This window comes from Xiphophorus hellerii, chromosome 22 (assembly GCF_003331165.1).
Source record: "Xiphophorus hellerii strain 12219 chromosome 22, Xiphophorus_hellerii-4.1, whole genome shotgun sequence".
NCBI classification, from domain to species: Eukaryota; Metazoa; Chordata; class Actinopteri; order Cyprinodontiformes; family Poeciliidae; genus Xiphophorus; species Xiphophorus hellerii.
In genome coordinates, this window is record NC_045693.1 from 19387611 (window position 1) to 19414223 (window position 26613).

Consider the following 26613-nt stretch of genomic DNA (forward strand, 5'->3'; position numbering starts at 1 on the left):
ACACCCAAGAAAAAGCTGGCAAGTGGCACAATTTTATCACCCTTCCATCAACCACCAGACACCCGAGAGCCTAAACATGGGTTTGGCAGAGGCTCAGTGTGTGTGACAAAGTCCGGGTGTGTGTTTCATATTTGCATGAATTGAATTGTTATAAAATCTGAGATCCCTCTTTCCCCTCTTTTGTCTTTTGAGAAAGTTCTTGAAAATACTAACAGGCCTCTAAAGGACGAGGACGCGCCGTCCAGGATGCAACGCGCGGCCTGTCCTGTAATCCATTACACAAATGGAGAATACGAGATGCAGCTCAATGACAAGAGTCTTGAACTTTTACAACGTGCCTCCTTCTTAGGTTTCCCTCCCTATACAAGAGCTGGTGCTTCTAAGAGCCATTGGAGGTAAGACTTCAAATGAGAGAAGATCCCGCCCAGAGGCATGATTGGCTAATGGTAGTGAGCATCCCATTTCTAGCCTGAAAATGACTTTATCTCCCAGTATGCATATTTTAATCTGTGACAGAGTTCCCTGGTCACTTGTAATCTATAGTAATATGAGACAAATAACATAAAAAAGGCTTAAAAAGTGGAAGTTGGTAATTTTGTGTCGCAATTTTGGTTTTGGAGCGGGAGGCAATATTATTTCCCTTAGACAAATATCTCCAATGTATCTCAGCTTATTATTTATTCCTCATAAGGTGAAGCTCTCTGAATGTTTTTCACTAGAAAATTATCTTTGGATGTTATTTTACTTAATTTACTTAACATGCTGTAGTTTTCAGCCCTCATATGCATGTTTTCATTTTAAAATTCTTTTTATGACATTTCACCAAATGATTGCTGATGCTCTAAAACCAACAACTACATACATGCCAGAGATTCTCACACAGAATCGTAATAATTTACTATTTTTGGTTCCAAGAAGACAGAAAATAAACCACATTAAATATAGCAATAACAACTAAATTAAAAATGTCTTCCCCCAAATAATCCCCCTAACTTCCCTTGGGTTTTTTTTTTTATGATGTACTTTGTGGTCACCAGAAAAGTTGATTTTGTTGCCTTCTAAATCTAAAAATCTCAAAAAGGAGTAAAATTAAAATTCCGTATAATAAAACCAAGCAATCCCACTTGTCACTGAAATAGAAAAATTTATTGAATGTGTTTATAACTGGAGATCTAAATTACAATTAAAAAAAAAAAAACAATGATATATTTCCTCATATGGAAGAATTGTGTCTTTTCTTGTCCTTAGGTGAATAACATCATCAGTTATAAATAAAAGTGTAAAAGCAGCTTCTTTCAAATCCACTCATAAAGCTTTTGTTTGACGTCCCAAATCCAATATTGTAACAGTGAAAGATAATAAAAAATAAAAACGGTACAAATTTCTTGCTATCGTTATAAGCAATACACATGGTGTATTTTCTATGTATGGGGGAAGCTTGGTTGCTTTCTCTTGTAAAGTACAGATTTTTTTTTCCCCCAACAAATAAAGTGATACAATTAATATACATGGAATTACGGAGACACTTATATAAAGTTTGTATTGTTTGAAATGCGTCTCTTTTTTCACCTGGACTGCGGTGGTAAACAAGGAGAACAGTCTATCAGTACTCTATTTTGTTGTACAGGTTGTATAAAGGTAATGCTGGCAAGTTGCTCCCCGGATAATACAGGGGCGTCGGGAAGGCGATGGACCGAGGGACGGGGACGCGCAGGAGGTTGTTATCTCTGAAAACCAGCGGCATCCCCACTAATGTCTGTGCGGAGGCGTGGGCCATGTTAGCCGCCTCCAGCTCGGCGGAGAGCTGCCGTTTCCACTTGTTCCTCCTGTTCTGAAACCACGTCTTGACCTGAGTCTCCGTCAGCTGCAGGCTGGACGCTAAGCAGGCCCGCTCCGAGCTGCTCAGGTAGCGCTTCATGTCGAAGGTGGACTCCAGCTGGTACACCTGGCTCCGGGAGAAAACGGTGCGCGTCTTCTTCTTGGCCGAGTTGCCGTGCTTGTCCGCGCCGTCCGCCTGTCTCTCCTCCGACAGAGGAGACATCTGATGGCACGGTCTGTCCTGCTCCTTCTTGTAATCCTGCAGCAGAGGCTGGGACAGGTGCGGCCGCCGTGCGAGTCCGTCAGTCCCGGAGAGAAGACCTTTAGCGGCACCTGATCGCGTCAAGAAAAGCGCATGATCAGAACCGTTCCTGAACTGTTTAACAGTCACTGAGAGAATGCGAATTACTTTTTTTTTTTTAGACAGTCAAACTGAGTGAGTTTGACTTAAACTAAATGAGTGGCAAACATGGTGACTTTCCTGAATAAACACATCAATGTCGAGTGTGCTTAGTACAGCTACAGTAAGCTATTAATTAAATTCCGCTATATTTAACGCTCAATTGACGGTGTGTGTGTGTGCAGGGCCTGGTGCAGCCATTTTGGAAACATGCTTCATCAATTAGTGGGGCTCAATTAAATTTGAAATGAGAGGATTAGACATGGGGCTGTTAGGACATGCGACCTTCCACTCTCGCCGCTGCCTCTGAGCTCGTGCGCGCACACACACGAGTGGAAGTGAATGCACTGCACGCGAGTGTTGCAGTGTTAGAATGTAAACTAATGGAGTGTGGTTTGAACATAGCAGCTAGAATCAAGCCAACCAACACCAAATAATTTATTAGCAATAATAATAATAATAATAATAATAATAATAATAATAATAATAATAATAATAATAATAATAATAATAATAATAATAATAGATTTCTGACCTAAGCAGGAGAAGTTGTGGGCTTGGTGCTGCATGCATGGCTCGCTTTGACCCGTGTCGGAGCAGAAGCAGTCCGCTGAGTCCTCCCCTCCGCTGCACTCCTCCTCGGAGGACACCGACAGCGAGCGCCTCCTCGGCGGCGACGGCCCCTTGGACAGCTCCTTGGCTCCGGAGCGCGGCTCATCGGACGCCGTGCCCAAAATGGACTGGATGGTGAAGCTGGAGACTGGGCCCGACGAGCACTTGCTCCCGCTCTCGTCTGCGCTACTCATTCTCGCTTCATAACAGTAGCGAAGTATTGACTGAATCGGTTAGTCCCGTTGGATTCCGTGATTGCTTTCTACACGACTGGCGCGTAAAAATTACCAAAGCTTCTTTTGTCCGCTTTTTTTCCCCCTTCTTCTTCTTCTTCTTCTTCTTCTTAAACCCCCCCCAGCCGGTTTAATTGTAGCGTTTTAACACTGAAGGAGGTGGAGGTGTTTTTTCTAGAGCTCGGGGAACATGAGTGTATTCCCGGTCCTCCTCCTCACGCTCTGGATCCGAGGCAACAAAGTTGCGTTGCTTCATTTGCATGTAGGTAAGCTCCTACTGGGCCAATCGCAGCACCCAGTATGAGCCCGGAAATTTCAAACTCCTGTCAGGGTTTTGAGATGGGAAGTGGAGAGGGAGAGAGCGCTCATATGCCCAAAATTGCATATTTCAGAACTTACGTGGAACTGTAAAATGCAATATCGATGTGGCCAAATTTCTATTTATTTATTGCATGCAATGCGTAATATATAAAGTCATTTTTTAAATTAGAATAAATAGTAAAATGTAAGTAAATATTGTCCATATATTTAGAGTGGTTGTATGTTAACAAAATACATGTTTTTAGTAAAAATGTTCCATATTTTTTCTTTTATCCTAGTGTATGTTTCAAAACGATGACAGTCATTTGTGGATGACCTGAATTAAAACCTTTTTTTTTTTTTTTTTGTATGCATGCCAAATTGGCTGCCGTGACAGTAACACGCACAAAGCCTTTGGAACTAAGACAAAGACCCAACTCATTTCTCCCCCCTGAAAATAATAAACTCATTCCCCGTCCATTATCTACGATTAAGAATTAATTTGATCATTACTGAGCTAATCTGCCTCGTGATGACCGCGCGTGGAGTGGAGGCCGGCTAATTGATTGACTAATTGATTGGAGGTGGTGGGAGGCTGTGGGCGCGCACGCGGCGGTGCAGGGAGCATACTGAGCGCGCATCACCACCTTCTGAAAAGGTGGGGGGCTGCGCGCGCGTACACACAGGTACACACAGGTGTGTATGAGTGCGTCTCTATTAGACTGTGTCTGCCTGCGGACACACTCTAACATTAGGACCATGCAAACAGATACGCAGCCGAACCGAGGCATTTGCAAACTAAGCTGCTGCTTCAGGCCCCCAGGCCAGCAGGGGGCCCAGAAGAGCGCTCTACTTCTCATACAGGATGTAGAGATCTCCAGACTTATCATTCGTACTTAGATTGATCAAGAATGAGCCTGACTTTAATTTTGCTGTAAATTTGAAGTGCAAAATTGTTTTTCAAATATTTACTATGTAAAATCGAGATTTATTGAGGTTTTAAAAACCTTGCAAATGTGCTAGTTGTTCTCATGCAGAGAAAAATCTTCTCAATTTTTAGAGTTTTGTCAAAGTCATCATCTGTTGCAAATGTTTTTGTTTTTTCGTCTATGCTTTGAACTTACATATGTGGTTTCATAAGCTCATTAACAAAGTAGAATCCATAAAATTAATTAACAATTCATAAGTACCATAAACTTCAGGCCAAAACCTACCTAATCTCAGTCATGTAATGCTGTGGTTCTATAATCAAAGCATGGGAAAAAAAGACTATTTCTGTTCAGTAGCTATTATATGAAAACTACCTGTGGTCAGTCCTTCATTGTCCTTCCAGTTTTGACAATATTTAAGTTGGTCAGAATGCCCAACAAAAAACAAAGAACAATAGAAATGCTATTTTATGTTTTACTGTACATTTTTTAGAAATCTCAAACTGTTTTTATGAGCAATCTGTGCTCTACAGATTATGCACTTCAAGTTTGATCAAACTGGGTGTTTTCTATTTCAAGCTGATCAAAGCATTAAAAAAACAGTAAAATAACTATTTACTTTAGCACTCAATATGAATCTGACCATTAGAAATCAACGACAGCCTCACTTAGATGCTTGTCCCGCCCTAGCAAAAAAAAAAAAGTCACCCTGGGAAGGAACTTACTGCTAATATTAGAAATGTCACTTTGTATGTCTTTAAAAAAAACTTTGGCATTCAGGTTGAATACAATCAATTGTAGACTGGACGTCTGATGACACTTCAGACGTTAGAGATTATCAAAAGCAGTCCAGATGAGCAAAAACAAAAGAAAAACTTCAAAAAGAAATTTTGGCACCAAGTAGTGATCAAACAATTCTGGCCCTGGTTACCCTGCACACAACACAGAGGGACGCTCTCGTTGATTAGACACACAAATAAGTAAGAGATAGGTTTGGTCGAATATGACAAATACTGTCCTGATCTCCCTCTGGTAGAATGGAGCCCTGGGCAGTGGGCCCATGTTGCCCGTATCAAAAATAACCAAGCGATGTGGTCAATTTGATTGCTGGCAAAAATCCGCGAAACCAGAAGTGTTAAATTCCCAGCAGAACACAATTAATGGCGCTACGGTGGCTGCCTGGTGCAGTAACAACCTTCTTGGTACCAACACAACCGGTATGTTGTTTGGACAGCCTGTGAAAAGAAAGCAAACAAAAAAAACAGAAAAAGAGAAAAGAAGCTGGGTTAATTATGCAGGTGAGGTGACGCTGCTGATGCTGACATCAGATCCTGCCGTCGTCAGAGGCATCTGGAGCCGTGCGTAAATATTCTGAAGTGGCAGCAATGCCAGCAGCTGCTAAACGGTCCCGCTGAAACTCAGGGAGGGGGTTGGGGAGGTGGGTGGGAGGGAGGGAGGGAGGGCGGAATTATACGAGGGCAGTCGAGGCGGATGCTGGATTTATGGTGGTAACACATAAGGCGTGAAATCTGCAATGACACTTAAATGGGTTTATTTTTTATATGCCGCTTTTTTCATACAAAGACCCGTGTCAGCGCGTCGCCGCGCCTCCTCCGTCACTTTCAGACGACTTTAACAAAATATCGGCGATAGTGGACACGACGCGTTGCTGTAGTGTTGAAACAAAAAGAATAAATAACGCATACCACCTTGACGGGGAAGCTGACGTTTACAGGTCAGTGGTGGCAAAAGGCGCGCTGTGGTTGTTTTCTGGTATTGTGTCAACAATAATCCCCTCCCTGTGTGTCTTAAGGCCCGAGCAGCAGAGGAGCGCGCCTGAAGTTCGCGCTCTATCACAATGATAGGTGGCGTACGGCCGGCCTACCACAATAACTGAACAAGATCTTTAGCAGGAGAGAAAGCTCTGAGAAAGACAGATGAAGTTATGAGGCGCTTTGATCTGGGAATCAAGCTCCGATAAATATTAAACAAAGAGCCTTTACACGTGTGTATTATGATGTATGGCGTGTCCAAGTCTAGAATAAGGAAATTACCAGAGAAAATGATATCAATAAATTTTCTAAGTATAAACGTTGATTATGTTTCGATTTTCATTCAAGAAAGCGGTGGCTGCTCCTTTTCCCCCCCTCCTCTGTGCGCGCCTTTCTTGCGTGCGTGTGAATGAAAGAAAGAGAGAAAGGAGAGAGTTGTAAATGCAAGCAGAGCAGCCGAGCCCTGAAGGTGTACAATTTATGTAATCTGAGTGTGGAAATGAACTGGGTAATTTATTGGAAAACACAAAGTCAGGAAGATTGGATCAGCCACAGCCTATCCAAGGGCTCCTATCCATCAAGTTCCAATTAACAACCCAACCATTGAGTTTTAATGGCTTTCCAATCTACTGCCCTGATAGACTCATCAATTCCTCGGGGAGAAATTAAGAAAATCGACCGCCCCCTCGGCGTTTTGGTGTCATTCTTCACAGCAACTATATGTCAAATTAAAAACACAATTAAAATTTAAACTGTTCCAATCAGACGCTGCTCTGCAACCTATGTTTCACTTAATAGAACTTTGATGAAAATCTGATGCCCGCGTTCAATCAGGAAAGCAAATGGCGTCGGTAGAAAAACAAGATTTCCTCTTCAGACGAGTGATAGGTGACGCGGGAGCGCGCGGTGAGGGCATCACCTTGGCATGGTCTCTGATTATTGATTGGCATTTATCTGTTGCTTGATACTCTACATTTAATTGTGGAGGCTGAGGGTTTTGTTTTCTTTCACGTTCAAGTTTGACCGTTTTCCCCAAGCATGTTTAATGATAAAGTCACAGAAACTCAGAAGATTAGCAGCATCAGCTTTCTAATTCATATAAAAAATAAGAATATTTCCTTTAAGATTGGAGAGAATAAGCTTCAAGAGGTAGCAACATTTATTCATTCAGTCAAATTATAACTCCAAAGAAGGTCAACAACATATTCTACAATTTGTTGAAATCAAACGTCCACTGTCGCCACATGCTTTCTCAGAAGGAGGGATTGCTGCGAGACCTGAGCAACTGAATGACCTGCCTTAAATGGACAACCTTGCATCATTTGGCATTATAAACTAAATAAACGGAACTTTTGTCAAGTGTTTTAATTAAGATGGCATTTGCTGTGAACCGGCTTCATTGAAATAAACTAAATCAATTGACTACATAGCATGTCTGTTGGAAACACAAACCAGTCTCCTGGGTCTTTACTGTCTAGGGGACATGCTCCATTTAAATGTGAGTTTGCATATTTGTGGATAATTCATTAGTATATTTGATCATAAAATGATCAAATTTATCCTCACATGTTATGTTTGTTAAGATTTCTTTGACATTTAGTCCAATGCTTTACCAAAGTTCACTTCAATGCATGCACTGTTAGGGGCGGTATCTTAAAAAACATAGATATAGAAAACACATCCAAAAATGACTTTGCTTAAGTCATTTTATGGTCCATAAGATAAACAAAGTAGCTAGTGTTTTTTGTTTGTCTGTCCTTGGATATAATGAAAAAACAGCAACATTGAGACAATAAAGCTTCAAAGCACATTCATATGAAGCATGGCCATTATTACATTGGGCATTTACAGTTCAACCCTGACAGAAAGACATAATTTCCTAAATCACATTAGAAAACGTAAGGTCACATGAACGCGATGGCCATGTGAAGCATTACATTAAAATTGTATCTTGGATAATGTAAAACGCTTTGCACAAGGAAAAAATGATTTGGAACATGTTGATGGTGTATATGTGAAAGACATGTTGACATGTGAAACCTTTGTGATGTACAAGAAGCACCCAACAGATACCCATAAACATAATACCTGCGATGCCACCGTGAAACTTGTAAATCACATAAGGCATCTATGTGAAACCTCTAAACTTTATGTGATGCCCATCTGGAATGATAAACTTCATGGGTTTTATGTAAAGATCATGCGGAACCAAGAAAACTAAAGTGATGTAAAAGTAAATCTTCAAAATTATGTCTGATGCACAAGTGAAAGCCATAAATTTTATATGATTCCCGCATGAAGCCTTTAAAATTCATGTGGTGTCCATTTGACACCAATGATTTACATATAAGGCTCATGTAAAACATAATGGGATACCCATATCAACACATACATTTTGTGTGATGCCCTTTATTTCATAGCAGCACTCCTTCTTCTCACAAGATCCAAAAAAATGATCAACAGAAACATAACATGGAATTAACAAAACTTTTGAAATTCTTTCTTGTGTTTGCTTTCAGTGTGCCACACCAATCACAAGTGACACTTATCTGGCCACTTTGAAAAATTCCTGGAAAAATTCCCTGTTTTTTTTTGTTTTTTGTTTTTTTTTTTTTGCCTCACACAGTCCGTTTTTGCGACAAAATTTTTGATATGGATGCTTTAACCTCTGCGCATGACACTCGATAATAAAAAGGACAGGTTGGCATTATGCAAGAAGTTCACTCTACTTGTGTGTTTCCCAACTGGCCCCTGAGTCCTGTGACGGAGACTGCTGAATATTATCCATTCAGCTCTCCATTTTAATACAGTACACCCGGTCACGTCAGTTGTCCCTGTTTGTGCAAATGCGTTTAATCTGATTTTTTCCCCGTTTGCGCCCCCCTCTCCACTCCTTTACATAAAGATGTCGCACAAATGGATATTATCGAGTGGTGATTTTTTATTTTTTTTTTCAATTTATGCGCGCAAATCAAGGTCATGAGCTTGGCCGAAGCAGCGCGTGAAAGCTGCTAGCTTTACTTGACGCAGCGTGCTGCAGACGTTCACAGATCGATATGTGCCAGAGGAATAATGCTCTACTAATCTATTAATTTGCAGTAATGGGGCCGTGTTGAGTGTTCATGGTAAGGTGCGCGTCAATATACCCGGATGATGTGATGATATTTGAATGAACCCTTTGTCTCTTGATGAGGTCATCACAACAGAGTTCATACTGACTGATTAGTTTCCAATAATGAAAATCATTCCACACACACACACCCATATATATATATATATACATATATATATATATATATATATATATATATATATATATATATATATATATATATATATATATATATATATACCAGATTTAATTAAACGACAGTTACTAACCCCGGACTCCTAAATAAAATCTAGAGGGCAATTCTGCTAAAATAGAAAAACTTTTTTTTTTTTAAATTCTCCACAACAATATTTAAATATCACCATCAGATTATCGTTTCTGCACAAGCGAGATCCTCTCTTCACCTTCCTGGTCTGAGTTCCGTGTTTTTCTCCCTCATAAACTTTGGACATAATATGAGCATTTTAAAAAGAGATATAAACACACCATGTGTCTCTACGTCTGATCTGATTCATGCAGAAGAAGGCCTTAAAAATTTTGTTGTGTTTTGCATCTTTATTCAAACTTCAAAAATGCGCCTTAAATAATTACGAACCGAGCTGAATAAGGTGTTCGTGGTTATAAAGGGCGCGCTTGACAACTTAATCAACTTTTTTAGGTGTTTTGGTTATAACATCTGATGTCCTTGCCATCATATGTTCCTGGCATGAGCTAAACGTTCTGAATGCAGTGACACCTGTAGTACCTTCTGAGACAAAGTACCTGTTAAATAATGTATCTCCAATTTGAAGATTTACATCTTCTTTCTTTTTTTCACATTTTAATATGGATGGGGCTGTAATTTGGGCTACGGTACAATACTGCAAGCTTTCATTGTGCACTATTACTATTATGTTATTATTTATATGTAATCACAGATAAAAAAAATAAAATAAATAAATAATAAAGAAAAGCCGTTACCAGCCAATTTTATAGGCTATTTTTAATGTTGCTAAATTGCTTTATCTTATTTAAATTCTAGTGTTAAAAAAGCCATGCAGCAAAAAAAAAAAAAAAAAAAAAAAAGGTTTATGGTGCAACAATACACTGAAAATAAAACAAATGCAATAACAATTATAAATCGATATTTTCAGCTTGTCAGGACACAAACGCTAAGGACACCGGCTCGTACTTAGAGAATAATGTCCTCGAATACATTACCCGTAATTTTGGAAAGACGGTGCCAATTACGCACGTAATTGACCGAGCCCCTCTTGATGTAAAATAACGTTTTAAAATGCGCAACACTTGGGCGACGGCAGAGGAGCCACCTGCTGTTTCTCAAAGAGTAAGTCCTGCTTTAACTTTTAATAAAATATACATATTTACATATATTAAATGGTAGCCAGATAACAAAAAAAAGTGTAATAAGGCAAAAAACGAAACGTAAGGAATATTTTCGATTTATTTCACAACATGATCCAGCAATACAATATCAAAACGTGTTTTTTTTTTTTACTTTACAAATGAGAAGCGTGTAAGGAATTTTCTTTTTTCCGCGTCTCATTAAATATATACATTTATTTTATTTTATTTTTTTACACCAGTGATTTTTTTTTGTCTCATTATTTATAATCCTTCCGTTTCAAAAACACAAATTGTCATTGGAGACTTGTGCTTAAGAGAACTGTCTGTGTGGAAGGAGCTTTTAAAAGAATCACTAAAAACAGAAAGCTACGTGGATATTTTTTATACAGCTGGAGTGTCTTGATTGTCCCCCTTCAAGCGCTTAAAAAAAAAAAAAAAAAAAAAGAGAAAACAAGTATTTCACGTTTAGTGAATTCACTCATCTGACAGCACTGTCACCAGCTCTTGAAAAGGAAATAAAATTCAAATGAGGGTGTTAGGTGAGAAGTAGGTCGCCACTTTTATGTAAACAAGTCCCCCCCGCCCCCCTCTTTTTTTTTTTTGCATCGCACAGATCTGGCCTTTCCAGTAACAATCAGGAAAATTAAAAAAAAGATACACTCATACAGTGGGCAGACTCCTGAGATGTCAATAATAATAATAATAATAATAATAATAATAATAATGATAATAATAATAATCATCGGTACCCTTATGGGAAATGACACAATCACCTATCTGACAAAATAAGTCCACGTTTGCCTGACAGTGACAGTCTCTTCTTAGTTTATTATTTTTTTTGTTTTGTTTTTTCGCAGTGCCGGACTTTGTATAAAAAAATATTGTCTTTCTTTTTTAATTATTTTGTGATAAGATGAAACATCAAAACTCTTTTCGGCGGTTCTCAAACCGGTCTGAGCAGCGGCACAGACGTGACGATGGGATGGGAATAGTAGACTCCCGGGTGCGGGAAGGTGAGCAGCGGCTGGCTGACGGGCACGCTGGCCGCCGCGCCCCCCGCGCCCTCCGAGGCAGAGTTCTCGTGGTAGAGGATGGGCACCCGGACTATCCTCTGCGCCGCGGCGTGGCTCAGGTTGGCGGCCTCCAGCTCGGCGGCCAGCTGCCGCTTCCACTTGTTCCGCCGGTTCTGAAACCAGATCTTCACCTGGGTCTCCGTCAGGTGCAGCGAGGCGGCCAGACCGGCGCGCTCCGAGCTGCTCAGGTAGCGCTTCATGTCGAAGGTGGACTCCAGCTGGAACACCTGGCTCCGGGAGAACACCGTGCGCGTCTTCTTCTTGCGGCAGGGCTTCTTGTCCTCGTCGCGCTTCTTCCACTCCTCCAGCTCGTCCTTCTTGGCCTCCTCCGCGTCGCTCTCCTCCAGGATGATCTCGTCGCTGCTTTTGTTGTTGCTGTGCTCGTCCTCGTCCTCGTCGTCGTCGTCTTTCGCGTCCGGCTCGGATTTGAGCACAAGGTCCGGGGAGTCTCTGTCCGTGCCAGAGGTCGGGGAGGAATCTCTGGCTCCTGGTTTCTCGATTGCTGGAATGGAAACACGAGCAAGGGGGGAATGTCAGAAAAATAATTATAATAAAAAAAAAACAAAAAAACATTTGCTTTTTATGCGTTTTGGGGCATTTATCACCGCCTGTTGATATGATCCATTCAGTAGAGTTTGGGGAAACAGTTGTCTGTCAAACAGTTTTTCTACCCACAAATAAACACATTGTGAAAGATTAATAATAATAAAAAATTTGATTTTCAAAGTTACGTTAGTTCTTTATTTTAAAACGGACCTGTTCGGGTCAGCTCGTTATGATCATACGTGTATAAATCATATTTTTTTTAAAAACCGGGGATGTGTAAAAAAGGCTGTCAGTGACGAAGCCTCGGGGTGAGACGCGCACCACAAGCGCGAGGAGACAAATCAAAAGCAAGCTGCGCATCGTCGCCCTCATCCAATGGTTTCATCATGTCTGCTTCATTTTATGCACCGCGTGTCGGTTTATTGATCTATTATTCCGTGTCGTGGCATAACAAAGTAGGTTACGTAGGAGACAAGGTGTTAAATCTCCACACGCCTACAAAACCTTTCAGGAAAACGCACGAAATGCGCGATTTTATGGGAAATCTGTCTTCTGCGGAGACGTTTTAGGTACGTGCAAAAACCGAATTGGTTTATTCTGTCGCGTTTATTGTTCAAAATCAGACTACATAGGTATCACTCATCTTACCTTCAGTTCTGTGCAGATGAGCCGCCGAGCCGAGGGTGTAGGGGTACCACCACGCAGAGGTGCGCTCCAGGTAGTGCGCCGGCAGAGTGAACCGCTGCGCGGGCACGTCGAAGCGTGGAAAGTTGAATTCCCCGACCTGGGAAAGGGAAAATCCTCCCTCGAAGGCCGCCTTAGCGGAGGCGACGAGCGGTGGTTTGGGTTTAGACGGCTTGCTGTCACAGTTCAGCAGGTTCTTGATGAAGAAAGGGGAATCCTTGGCCGGAGCGCACGTCTCTTGTGTTGTCTCTGGCATCGCTGCAGCTGCGGTCTAAACGCAGAGGTCCAGGGTTTAATTTTTATTTTTTTTTTTTAAATCTTATCAAAAGCAGAGGAGTGGGTGAAAGGAAAAAAACAAAAACAAAACAAAAAAAAATTGCTGACTTACAGGCTGTGGAAATCCCAGGTACGTGGAGTTCCTGTTTTTCTAACTCGACTTCACACACGGAGAGCGTCGTCAAAACACACTTCCTTCTCCGCGGGTGAAATAATAAAATAAAGCGCTGATACGTGTCACAAAAAGACAATCATGGGGATGTCTCATCCCGGAGTGTTTCCGTCTAAAAAGCGGGGGTGAGAAGAAGAAGAAGAAGAAGAAGAAGAGGAAGAAGAAGAAAAAGAAAAAAAAAAACCTCTTCGTGTCCCAGCGTGTCAGTCAGTCGGTGTCTGATGCTAATGATGAAATAAAAATGTCATCCAAGTTAAATGCGGAAAGTATAGGCGATTGGGCATGTACAATGGCAAATGGGATTAAGGGAGAGACGGCGAGGGGAGGGAGGAAAAAAAGAGGAAGAGACCATCCTCCCCTCCTCTCCCCACTCCGTGCGCCCTGTGGCTGCAGGCTGTGCGCGCTCCCCTGTTATTGGTCTCATACAGTACAATTAGCGACAATTGAACAGCACCAAAAGGAAGGATTTGGACCCGTCTCACAAGGAACAAAGACTGCATCACTCACAGAAATCTACCTCTATTTCATCTAATATAAAGGCGCGTGTGCTTTAACTCTCTTCAAAAAAAAAAAAAAATTCTTTCTTCTTCGTCTTTCTAAATTTTAATGTAATTAAATTGCTTTTTGAACGAGCATTAAAAAAAATCATAATTGGGCGACGTGAGGTTGTTGTTTTAAAAAGTCAATTTAATTGAAAATGCATTTCAAGAATCCCCTGCATCTAGGCCCATTTTCCGCAACAGTTGTCCGGAATTTTTGGTAATTGCTTCAATAAAACATTTTCTATTAGATACAAATTTATTTCTAAAAGCAAAACCCATCGCGAGTGGGTGTGAGGTCTCATGTCAACAATCATCTTAGAGCTACCAACAGCACGGGCCTGTTAGCCACACTGTTATCTCACCTAATAAATAACGACTGTGCAGCAATATTAAATAGACAACAATTGAATAAATCAATTTACATTCTGTTTCTTTGTGGATAGTTGCTAACTTGGTTCACTTTTACTTCGTGCAAGCCTAAACACACTCTATGTGTTTAGCAATGTCTGTTCCTCTGTGCGTTCATTTATTGTCAGTTTCTGTTCCTGTAATCTGGGGGGAGAAGAAGAAGAAGAAAAAAAAGGTCTGTAGCTGCACGGCGCGTCATCAATGGGCGATTAGATTCATATTTCTAATTCATTGATTTCCAGCGAGGGCCACTTCCACAATGTCTGCGGGTCGTGCAGTCATTTATTTTTTATTCTTTTTTTAAATTCCTAATCGATTTTGTTAATTCATCCCTCAGATTGCGCTCTTTGTAAAATGCGCCATGTATATTCACTCATTGATATTAATTGACTTGTTAAAAAGCAGCAGCCGCGCTGGTTGGGGAACTGCTGGGTCTGATGCGGAGGAGGAACGGCGGAGGGACAGCGCCCTCTGTGGGGAGCAGGGAGCATGTGCCTGATTCGACCGCCTTATGAGGGCAACTCTGTTGTCCAGGATTGTGGGAAGTCACACAAACCCCCATTAGAGAGAGAGAGAAAAAAAGTGGGTTTAAGAAAAAAAAAAAAATTGGAAGAGTCATGCACATAATAAATTCTCCAGATGATAAACACAAGGCGACATCAGGGAGGACAAAAATTGCAGATTTGCCAAAGACTGAGTTACACATGTATTTTCATTCCTTCAGTCTGACGGTATACAGTGGGATATTCTGATTTTTGATCTTGTTTTTTAGAGGATAAATTAGAGTTTAAACATGTAATGTCAAATCCGAGCATAGAGTAACTGGTGTTTCATAATGAACTGCTCAGATGGAGACATCCTCAGGCTACAATGGCAGCAGTTGTTTGCTATCAACTGAGGTGCAAATAAACACATTTGTACTTTGATAAAAAGAACTTTATCAAAGCAACATGTAATAAGCTTCGCTCTACAGCATTTTTGTTATTTTGTTTTGTTAAATTATACAAGTTTTTTATGAATAACTAGTTAATATGTACTTACTTTGATATGATTAACAGTCTGAAGTCACCATATGCTTACTTGCTCAGGTTGAGGGATTCTGCTAAACCAGTTTTTTGAATCAATCTTCTCCAGATGGTAAAATAAAGTGAACTTGACTTCAGAGTATCATCATTAAGATGTAATCTAAATTTATGTAAGTGAATTTGAATCTACATGAATGAATTTTAACAGACTGATTTAGATAAATTCAGTGGTTAAAATGTAATTTAATTAATTTTTTTTATTTTTATTTTTTTTTACAGTCCCTGAAAATAATATTTATTGTGAATTGGTGCTGAACGAGAAAACTGTATAAAAATCTACCAGGGAAAGTCTGCTCTCCAAATTAAAATAAATAAATAAAATAAACACAGCACACTCAAGTTAGGAGTGAGACAAAGGGTTTTCAACTCAAGAAACAGGTGAACAACCATCAAAGTTGCCGGAGACTGGGTGAAAAGGCATTTGTCAGTTGTAGTTTTTCACTACAAACTCTGTGTTGTGCACAGTGTAAATATCACGACAACCAGAAATAGTTGTGAATAGACCATGGGTGAGTTGCGACACTGATTTTAGTATTTGATTTGCAGCTGTCAAATTAATTCTCATATAAGTCGTGTTTCACCTTTTGATGAGGAGTTTGCCGTCTTTGATTAACTGAAACTCTTTGAATGAACAGGACTATCCAACACTGAGCAGATATCTTAAAGCTTGATATTTAAACCTTTGTCATGTTTGGAAAAAAACAAAACAAAAGTGATTTTCATAGATTCATTGAAACCATTCACTTTATATATTTGTGTGTTTTTGGTTTAGTTTCACAAACGAATCCGTAACTGTAATTCATCATTAAATGCTGGTTGCAGGGGTTAGTTTTTGGATAGCGAGAATAAACTTTACTGTTGGGACTGGGCTCCCAACAGTAAATGTTCACTCAATGTTTATTTTTGTAAGGTATTGGAAATATTACAAAAATAATACGCACTCTACATGTAAGTTTCTTACATGTAGAGTGCGTAAAAGCAAGGAATGTAAAAATGAAAACTCTGTGGAAACATACACCACGGCAGGATTTCTGCTCTTATTGCACTCCATGTGGCTAGAAGAAACTGATACTCGAGACTTCATCATTGAAAAGAACGTAAAAAAAAAAAATGGTATCACGCAATCAGTTTGAGCTTTTATTATGCATTGATTACCAACATGTAGTAGCCCGTGCCCACGCACCATTTAGGGCCTCTGAATGCTCCATAAGTCTATTTTTGTTGCTCCTTGGGTAGGTTACTATGGCCTTTATATTATTTATTTCAAAGCGCCCAGATATTGATTATTTCACAAGGAAAAATGACAAATGGCAGCAGGGAATGACACGGTCAGCAGGTTCTATTAGAGAAATGATAGTGTTGCTCGTGGTTTGTTAAAAGGTCCAGTTTAGATACTTTATAGGTTTACATCCATCATCGTCTAATGACCTATTTGATGAAAAACACGCGCTCTGGTGACAACAGCCCTGTGCAGCCAACTTTGCTTTGTAATTGCTCCCATATTAAATATAGATTTTTGTTTTGATATCTTGTGAGAATTCCTTTCTGTGGGTCAGAATTGTGATAAAAGACGATGGCAAAAGCTCAGAGGGAGAGGAGGCAGGAGGAGAGAGGGCCGTGGTAAACAAGCGACTAAGAGGCGTTGACAGTGAAACCGGGAGTTTGTTGTGAGTTTCAGGAGGAAAGATTTAGACCCTTAACTTGAGTGAAAACAGCAGTGGTGATAGAGAGAATACACCGTAGAAATAAAAATCCAGCTCTACAAATGGAGAATTATTTTTAAAATGTCTCAGGGTTCGGCTCTCTTGTAAAATAACATCACTGATAAAAACCTTCTGTCTCCAAGATTTAAAAAAAATAATAAAAAAATCTGAATATATAAAAAAAAATCAAAAAAATCATTTCTTTATAAGTATGAATTATTTATTTTTTGTCAAAGTCCCATGATGCCATTAATGCTTTTTTAAACAGATATTCATCAATTAAACTACAGACAGATGAGGGCAATAGAGTTGATTTTTGCAAGAAAACAAACTTTTTTTGTGATTCATGGTTAGGCGATATTTAGCTCTTGCTAGACAGTATTCTTTTTCATGGTTTGTTTTATGATTTAGGTGTTGTAATAATGGCAACAATAATAATAACAGTAATAATACAATAATAAAAAAATAGGCTAGAAATTAACAAGCAATTCCTAAATAGTCACTGATTAGTTAACAAGAAAGTGGATAGATTCATTTTACTTTTATTCTGTTTAGCTGTAAAAAATAATACAATCTAGAATTACTATAAAGAGAAGAAGAATGAATATCCAGCATTAAATGTAAATGTGATTTCTAAATTAGATCTAATAATTGTCAAAAGAGGAGAAAAAAATAATAAAATATTCATTTGAGTATCCACATAGAGGATGGACAATGTTTTTCTTTAAGATTTGGGGATTTAAAACAAATAAAAATAAGCTGCAAAAAAAAAAAAAAAAAAAATCGCTGTAGGAATGAAAATGATTGGATTATTAATATAAATATGCAAAATTCTTCTTTTTTTGACTTCTACAAAAACAAACACAATGCACAATGATGAACTGTCATCATGCTATGATTACTATAGGTTTTCTAAACCGTTTGAGTTCATTTAGTTTAACAAATTAAAACAGAGCTTGCCAGTCTTTGCGTCAGTCACCCTCCACCCAAGCAGCGTTTGGCATTTATCACCAAAACTGGGTCCACTCTGTGTCCTTCTTGGACTCTTAACTCTCGATTTCAGGTTGAAACAAGCCATTGAACCAACGAAGGCCACACGGAGATTGCTTAGATTTAAGCATTGCATTTAAAGGAATTAGTGGCTGTCCACTGACCCGGCAAGCTTTAATTGGGATTGTGCAGGCATTGATTGTAAGTGGCCATATGGCTCTTGAGTTACAGCCTGATTAACTTTTACTCGGCCCCTTTGCACCAGGCAGTCGAAACAAGCTCAATGTCATTCAGCCGAGCCCAACAGAAGATAATCTTGTTGCTTTGTGTGTAAAACAGGCAAAAACTGGGATAAAAGTGCAAATTCTAGTATATTCTTTTACATTGTCATGGTTATACATATTTAGATCTTTCGGTTGTCTGGTTTTATTTCATAGATGTTGTATAAAAAGCTGTTGCTCCGTGATCCTTTGCACATTTTGTCATGTGGTGGAAGAAAAACAATGCAAGGCATGAAACCTTTTCCAAAGTCAACATGTGAAAGACTTGGTGTGCGCTTGTACTCAGTTATTTGTGATCAATATTTTGTAGAAAGAGAAGCAATTTCAGCTGTAAAGCTTTTGGGTGTGTCTCTACCACACTGTAAAATAAAAAAAATAATTGTCTCTAATTTACTGTCAAATCCACGGAACCACAGAATTTTAATGTATTAATACAGATTCTACCTTGTTTATATGATAAAATCGGAATAAATATGGATTTTACTGCATTTATATGGTAAAATTCTGGCAACTGCAGCTGTCGGTATTACAGAGAGTTTTTTTGTTTTGTTTTGTTTTAGGTTTTTTTTTTTTACAGTGCAGCTTTGCACTTGAAACTGACATTTTTTTTAGCTTTATCCTTGCAAGATACTGTAGCTTAAGCTCTGATTGGATGGAGAACATCTGTGTACTTAAATCTTCAATTTCTTTCACACATGCTCACTTGAATTCAAACCTGGACTTTGACTGGACCACTTTATCTAATGATCTAAACCACTTCATTGTAGCTCTGGCTGCATGTAGAAATGTCCCCGTATTCTAGTTTCAAATATTTTAAAGACTTTAACAGACTTTCCTCTAGAATTGCCCTAAATGGAGCTCCTCTTATCTTCCCATGAACTCTGACGAGCTTCTCTGTCGACGCTGAACAACATCTTATCCCACATCACGATGCTAACACCCCCACTTTTCCGCTAAGGAGTGCTGTTTTCAGGGTATGTGTGTTTTCCATTTTGGTCTCACGTTTGTCGAGCCATCTTGTTGCAAACTATACATTTTTATGGCTCGTTTTCAACAAATGATTTCATTGTGCTATTGTTCCATAAAGGCCTGATTTGTGCACAGAAAACCATAGTCAAACAAATGCGCCGCATACTTTACAAGCTTTACTTTTTCACAATTTTGCACTGCTTTATGTTGGTCTAACAGATAAAACTGTAGTAGAAGAGAGATTTGCAGCTGCAACTCGACTACGTGAGAAAAGATTCAAGGGGTGTGAATATTTTCGGCTTAACTATATTATTATTTTCTCTTTCTTATTCCCCTGCAGAGATGTTGACCTCCGGATGGTGCATATGGAAACAGTCACTGGGCTGATGTAGCCTTTTTTTTATCTTTTCATCCAGAGTTTAATCTGAGCCCTCCAGCCACCAGCCCCAAATGTCCATCCTCTGTAGCTCTCGAAGCTCTCTGCAGGATTGTCGCCTTTCACCCAGCCTGCCTGCATGTGTCATTACAAGTCAGTAATCTGGAGAAGGTAGCAGAAAGGTTCTCATCAGCGTCAGCCTGAGATATAGATATGGGCCCGGTAACAAATGGCCAAATGCACAGGCAGTAGAGCACACCATCAATAAAGCAATTTCTTGTGTCATAACAGCTGCGCTTTTCCTAAAGCCAACCTTTCAAAACTTTTCCCCCTGCAAATCGCTGCAGCCCCACCATTACAGCCCTGCCTTGTGAATTTAATGGATTCCGTACAAATAATATTCTGCTATAATGGAAAAGGTTGAAGTCACTGAAGACAGATGAAGTCATAAACATGTATAATTGAGAATCAAAGACCGATAAATTTTAAACTGCTATCCATTTTCTCCTCTTAGATGATGATATATGTCGGCGCGGCTGCGGGAAAATGGAAGAGATTATGGCGGAAAATTATAACAATAAATTTTCTAAACATACACCTTGATTATGCTTCGATTTTTTGGAAAGGGTTGAGGCTGAGGGGAGGAAGAGGGGGGCTTGAAAGAACGCTGGGATTGCTGAAAGCTTGCCGTCTAAATGGCACCATAAAATAGGTTCCCTGCTCTTTTGCCTGCATAGCGTAGGCATGCCTGGAGGTGTGACCCCCCCCCCACCCCACCCTCTCTCTAAATGGGGGAAATGAATTGTGTAATTTATTGCAAACGTGCACACAGTGAGATTAGATCAGCATATCCCATCAAAGGAACAACAATCAATCAGCCTCTAGTTAACAGCTTGAAACACATAAACCAGGGCACCTAATGGCTTTCCAATTTAACAGATTGATAGACTTATCCGGTCCTAAGGGATGAATTAAGAAAACCGGGTACTTCCATACAGGCACTGGCACTTTTGACAGGACCTTTGCCCCTTTTTTCCAACTCACTTTCTGTCTTTTCTTTAGAAGACGAAGACAACGTTAACATTGAAATGAAGAGGAAGCCAATTTCTCCTACTTTATTTATTATTTCTACCCTTTCTGTTAGAGAAACCAGGCCGGGACTTATTTGGTATTCAGATGAAGCGTGAGTGTAAAGTGTGTCAGATGTGGAGAATGGGCTGATTTTAATTACCTGATTATCGCGGGTCATTTGGAGCTGTGAATTCAGGGCGCCTATTCAAAGCCACTTAACAATATCTAAATGTGACCCAGGTTATCCGTTCAACTGAGAATGTGAAAAAAAAAAAAACGGCGCTTGTTTGTTTTATATGGTATTAATCACAGAATTAACTGATGCAAATTCACACATATTAAATTATATATATATAACCTTGTTGGATGTAGGCAAGTAAATGTTTATAAAGAGGTAATAACTAAGCATAACTAAACATAAACATACATGAAAAGTTCTCTAAAACATTTTTTTTTTACATTTTGTTGTTTACCCTAAATGAGTTAATATTACACTGTAATAACTCAAGCTACTGTTTGCAGATAAGTTGCTGTTTTGTTTTTATTTGTACTTTTGTAATTTATACTTTTAAATATACTTCTATAATACCTACTTCTTTAAGCTAATAAAGAAGTAGGGCAATATTGTTGGGCAATATTTTGCACAGATTTGCAACAAACGTCATCTCAGAGTGAGCAACATCAACAATAATTCCTTTTTCCTTGGGGTATAAATGACTTGTGACATATGCACATGTCTTTTAGCCATTATTTAAAATGGGAACGGCAAGAGAGAGATTTCCATTCAAGCTAGGCAGATGTCTGTTGATGTTCTTGAGTCCCCAAAAACAATAAAACAATGTAAACTGTGACAAACAAAGCTGAATGATGACCAAGGACTTCAATCTTACTACACAGTGGTTGGATGCCGGGATGTTTATTTTAAATACCACAAAAATGTACACTTTAATGTGAGACTGCTGGGTTAAAAAAAAAAAAAACAACTTCAAAATTGAAGATAAATTCTTGCATGTTTCTTTAGCAGCCTTCAATTAAAACAGAGGTCTATGGGAGGTCATTTGTTGTTTCATCAGCCACAGTCGTTTATAATGTACACAGTGGCTGATTTTCAATTTATAATCTCCAACATCATTATTTTAGCTTATTAAATTTGCCTGAACACCAAGAATTCTAAAAAAAAGTGACCACTAACCTAAGAGAAGTCAAATCTTTGAAATGAATTTGCAACTTGGTTCTGTGTTTCAACCCAGTAATGATCACAGCTAGCAAAAAAATCCGATGTTATCAAAAATCCATTGCTTTTTCTTTGTGAAGCACAGATTTGCAACAAACATCATCTACGAGTGCACAAAATGTCCTATTGAAATCCAGTTGAAGTCCAATTTCATCTAATTCACTGCAGCTGAACAGTCTTATTCAAAGAAATTATAATCCAGTTCAATTTAGTGCTGACAGATTCAGAATACGATTACATTTAAAATGCCGATTGCAACATTTTTTGTACTTTGGTCCAATCTCTCGCTGTGAGTGTGCACTTCACTGGATGTGGCAGAGCAAAGGAGATTTGCCTTTCAACAGGAAAAAAATACCCCCAGCAAAAACCAGTGAAGAAGAATCACTGTGCCTTGACTGAATTAAGGGACCAGAGAGTAGTAGTAGTGTTAAGATATAGCAAGATGTTCCCCAAATACTCCACTGAAGACAGCCTAAAGTTCACCCCAATCAGAATTAAATATAACCATTTAGGAGGGTCCTGTCTTTTTAAAGGCCCCACTAACCCAGAACCTTGACCCAGAAATCTTATGTAACGTACACTCGGTGCATCATCTTGTCCTCATCCATACAGACAGCTGATCTTTCTGTGTTGTTGCATAATTGAGGAGCTTTTGGTCTCAAGGATGAGATCCTGAGAGAGATGGGAAAGTGTTACCTTAGACCCATCAGAAACTGATCAGACTCAAATGAGCCAACAGACAAAGTCCATCCACAGGACAGAGCTATAATCTGTCAGAAAGCCTTTGAGTCTGCTGTTTAATAAATCTGAAATTAACTAAGTTGTGCTCCACAAACAAGAGTCATTTCTACTTGTTGTAAGTGATGTGAATAGTTGAGGGGGGGAAATAATGTAACTGTTTTCATCTCAAGGTTCTAAATACAATAGAAAAGAAATTGGGCTTTACTAAAATTATTTAAACTGAAGGTATTGCAAACAAAATTTTTGAAATCTCTTCAGTCCTCTCTGCTTTTCAACAATTTCGCAGTTGACAGAACTGTATAGTTAGGGATCATTGTCCTGATGAAGATTTGATTTCAGCCAATCTTGAGTTGTGGAACAGATGGTACATGGTACATACATGTATCAAGCACACTAGGTTATGGTGGATTCAATCAGTGAAAGATGTGCTGAGGATCTGCGACAACACATCAAGCCCACATAATCACTCACCACCACCGTGCTTGAGAGAGTTGAAATCCCTTCTCTTGTCTCATTTTTCCAAAGAATTATTTGTTTCTCCAGAGGTTTGGCTGCCATATTTCTAGAGAAATGTGGGTTTGTACTGGAAATTCTTCCAAATGATCCACTCTTCTTCAGTATTTTTCTAATTTAACTGTCATGAACTTTAACTTTACACTCCACAAACTCAGGTTTGTAGAGTGTGAAATTGAGCTACTGGGCTTTTTGCAATTTCTCCGACCACTGGATGACAGGACTCTGGTTTGAATTTGCCAGGATGCCCATGTCTCAGTGGTTTTCAACTTATGAACAATCTTTTTCTCTGCAGAATGACAGATGTCAGATGGTTTGAAAATTTACTTTTGACCCAAAGTCTCAGATTGATGAGCAGCAATAATTTACTCTCATTGTTGATGTCTTCCATACCTAGCATTATGTTCAAAGGACTTTTATAGAAATAGTCCCACTAAGCTGAAAATAAATTAGTCTGTTCTTTTTTAAATCAAATAATCATCAACATTGCACTTGAACAGGGTTTCCATTTTGGCTTTGCCTTTTGTTTTGTAAATAATGACTTGATCAAATTGACCTGAGGCTAAATTTGAATGTTTTAGAAACTTGTTAAGACCTGATCCTTATTTTATATCCTGATATGTAAAACCCTAGAACCCGTTCTTCCCCTGCTGTGACCCATTCCCACTCACACGACACAGAAAATGTATTGAGATTCAGCTCACAGGTTGGAAATGAGCCACAATTGATTACCAATAGATCAATAAATTGGACAGTGAATGGGAGCCCATTACTAACCATTTAAAACTAATAGCACTTTGATTGCCTCTTTCTTCCTGCTTTTCACTCAGAAAAGCGTCTGCCATCTGACACACAGCGGGATCAACCCTCCAAAACGGAAAAGATCAACTGTGAGAACATGCAAACACAAAACAGGAACACGGCTGTCAAACTCCACAATTACGTTCTTCGCGGGTTTAAGACCAACAAGTGCAATTTCCTACTTGACACTAATATCCTGCCTGTTGACACAATTTTCCTGACCCTTGTGTTTGTTTTGTGACGAGAGAAAGGGGCACATGACAGCAAAGTACGTTCAGACATAATTGCCCCTTCCTCTCTCAGTCGTCGTGATGGACAGTAATGAGTGTTTATTTTGTCTCTCCGCTCCCTCTTTGTGCCATGGGGCGGTAAAAGAGCGCCATCATTGGGAGCTGCTTAGCATAGCTCATCTCCCTCTTGTAGAAGTTGTGAAAGCTGCCAAACAGAAGTAAGAAAGTGAGTCTGAGATTTAGATTCACACAGTGCCTTGGGAGAGTATTTAAACTTGCTGAAGTTTTATATCGTTTGTCACGAAAACAAACTTCAGTGCTTTTTTTTTATTGGGTTTTTATGTGATTATGGATGGATTCATCACCTCAATTCTGTGTAGCGCAAAATTTGTTCTGCAGCAACATCTGCAAACAGTGACTTTGAAATTTGTTTTCAAAACGTCACATACATGAGTCCTCGATTTGATTCTAGAAGAATGACGGGAGCAGTTATGAGAGTTTGTGATCTCACATTTTATTACAACACAAGAACATTTTTTGTCTGTTTTATAAAATGCTGTAGAGTTTTTGTATTTATCTGCTATTGTGTCTATGTTTTTTGACAAAGGAAGCAGTTCTTGACTTACCCTGTTATGTTGACAAAACAATGTTTTTTTTTAAACTAATACACATGGCTTGTTAAACTGTTTTACACCATTGGGTTACAGAAGCACCAAAGCTTCCACCACTTTTAAATCATTTATTTGGCACCATCTTGCGTTCTTTATATAGAGAATTATAGGAGACAGATTTGAAGACAATCTGTTGACAATTTGTAGCCCTAAAATACTGTGGCAATTGGCTGATTGTTAGCAGCTAACAATGCTAAAGCCACATCAGAGCTTCTTATCGTTTCTTAAACAAGTCACTGCATTTGATAATCTCATGTTCAAAGATTTACTGAGATTTGTCAGAGCAGCGTTACGTAGTTCTGTACTGATCGAGGTTTTTTAAAGCACAATTTGTAATGTATGAAAGATTTCATTTGTTTTTGAGCACAAAAGTAGGAAATCCTCATTTTCCCACAGAGCTAAAATCTTGTCTCGTCTCATTCTTGTGAACCGAATATTGCACATCACCTCATGTCATGATTTGGATGCACTCTCTTACACACCTAATAACAAATAAGTGTCCACACAGATCTGCTTATGCAAAGACGTCTATGAATATACAATGCCATACTTCACATACGCAGAGCTTCAGTGTATCAAATACATCCAAATCATAAAGTCAAACAAAACTCGTTGTAGACATTCCATCTTTTTCTCTCACACTGAACAAAAATGTGATAGATCGCTGGCCAGCATCAATCCCTAATGGGCCTCTTAAAATTGGACTCTTAATACATCAAGTATCCACAGTAACCCCTCGACAACTCTATCTTCCTCACATCTTAACGCAGCCCTACAGTCCTCAGGGCACCCAGGAAAATTAACCATTTAATAGCAATAAATAACAGAGTCTGACTCAAGGGGACCTCAAATCACTCTTTCCCTCAGACACTTGCACACAAAATAAGGAGCAGCCACATATGTCGGCTTACCAGCAAACAGTCCAGTCAAATCAGTGTGATAGAGAAGGCACGCCATCTGTGACTGAGGTTGCTTTCTTAGTCATGTTCCAGTTAAACGTAAAAGACATTGTTTTGTTTCATATAATCCGAGATGCTGCAATCTTTATGAATGAGCTGACTTACATGTCACTTGAGAATCAGGAACAAATTCACTGCAAGAGTAGTAGTAGTTGCTTTTAAAAAAAAGGCATATTTAATTACACTTAAGTCCAAAATTTAGATCATAGAATATTTGTATTCAACCAAGAACCTTGTTTCTAATTAAAAAATTATCTATAAATTACTTGTATTTGTGTTAAAAAAAAAAATCACGTTTCTGAAGGGTAATTTCTGTTTAGCGGAGGGCCTAAGTGACACACTTTATGAAAGTAATGACAGGAATATATTATGAAAATATATCCTAAATCTCATGATTGTCACACTTCTGTAAATTGAGTGAATACATTTGTATGTAATCACAAAAACTATCAGTGATTAACTCCTCCTCTAACCATGTCATAGTCTTGATTTATTGGTTAAGTAAAGATACAAGACAAATTGACACAAAGATTAAATGTAAGGTCAGGGAAATTCTGAAAGGAATTGAGAATGAATGTTCAGATCAAATTGTCTTTTTTTCAGAGGTGAACTTCATTTTCTAGCCTTCTTCGATCTTCTACTTTTAACAAAACTCTGAGGCCTTCAAGGATCATATCTATTTTCACTAATGTATGTAAAAATGTTACAAACTACGCATTCTTACACATGTATGTCCTTCACTTTCCAAAGTACTTTTTATCCACT

General features: G+C 38.9%; 2 protein-coding genes across 2 annotated transcripts; both read right to left on the reverse strand.

Annotated features, from left to right (window-relative positions):
* Positions 1 to 1124: 1124 nt before the first annotated feature.
* hmx2 (H6 family homeobox 2) lies at positions 1125 to 3363 on the reverse strand. The gene is made up of 2 exons (XM_032552437.1): positions 2754 to 3363; positions 1125 to 2151 (listed from the first exon to the last, which is right to left on the reverse strand). Exons 1-2 carry the CDS (start codon positions 3022 to 3024, stop codon positions 1604 to 1606), a joined length of 819 nt encoding a protein of 272 aa, XP_032408328.1. The 5' UTR covers positions 3025 to 3363; the 3' UTR covers positions 1125 to 1603.
* Positions 3364 to 10602: 7239 nt separating this feature from the next.
* Positions 10603 to 13812, reverse strand: hmx3a (H6 family homeobox 3a). The gene is made up of 3 exons (XM_032554140.1): positions 13215 to 13812; positions 12791 to 13097; positions 10603 to 12098 (listed from the first exon to the last, which is right to left on the reverse strand). Exons 2-3 carry the CDS (start codon positions 13080 to 13082, stop codon positions 11467 to 11469), a joined length of 924 nt encoding a protein of 307 aa, XP_032410031.1. The 5' UTR covers positions 13083 to 13097; positions 13215 to 13812; the 3' UTR covers positions 10603 to 11466.
* Positions 13813 to 26613: the final 12801 nt, after the last annotated feature.

Excerpts from the sequence above, each read along its gene's own strand:
- hmx2 (XM_032552437.1), bottom strand. The coding sequence starts at position 3,024 with ATGAGTAGCGCAGACGAGAGCGGGAGCAAGTGCTCGTCGGGCCCAGTC. Across the intron at positions 2,152-2,753 it reads CCACAACTTCTCCTGCTTAG|GTGCCGCTAAAGGTCTTCTC; the intron begins GTCAGAAATCTA and ends TGACGCGATCAG.
- hmx3a (XM_032554140.1), bottom strand. The coding sequence starts at position 13,082 with ATGCCAGAGACAACACAAGAGACGTGCGCTCCGGCCAAGGATTCCCCT. Across the intron at positions 12,099-12,790 it reads TCATCTGCACAGAACTGAAG|CAATCGAGAAACCAGGAGCC; the intron begins GTAAGATGAGTG and ends TTTCCATTCCAG.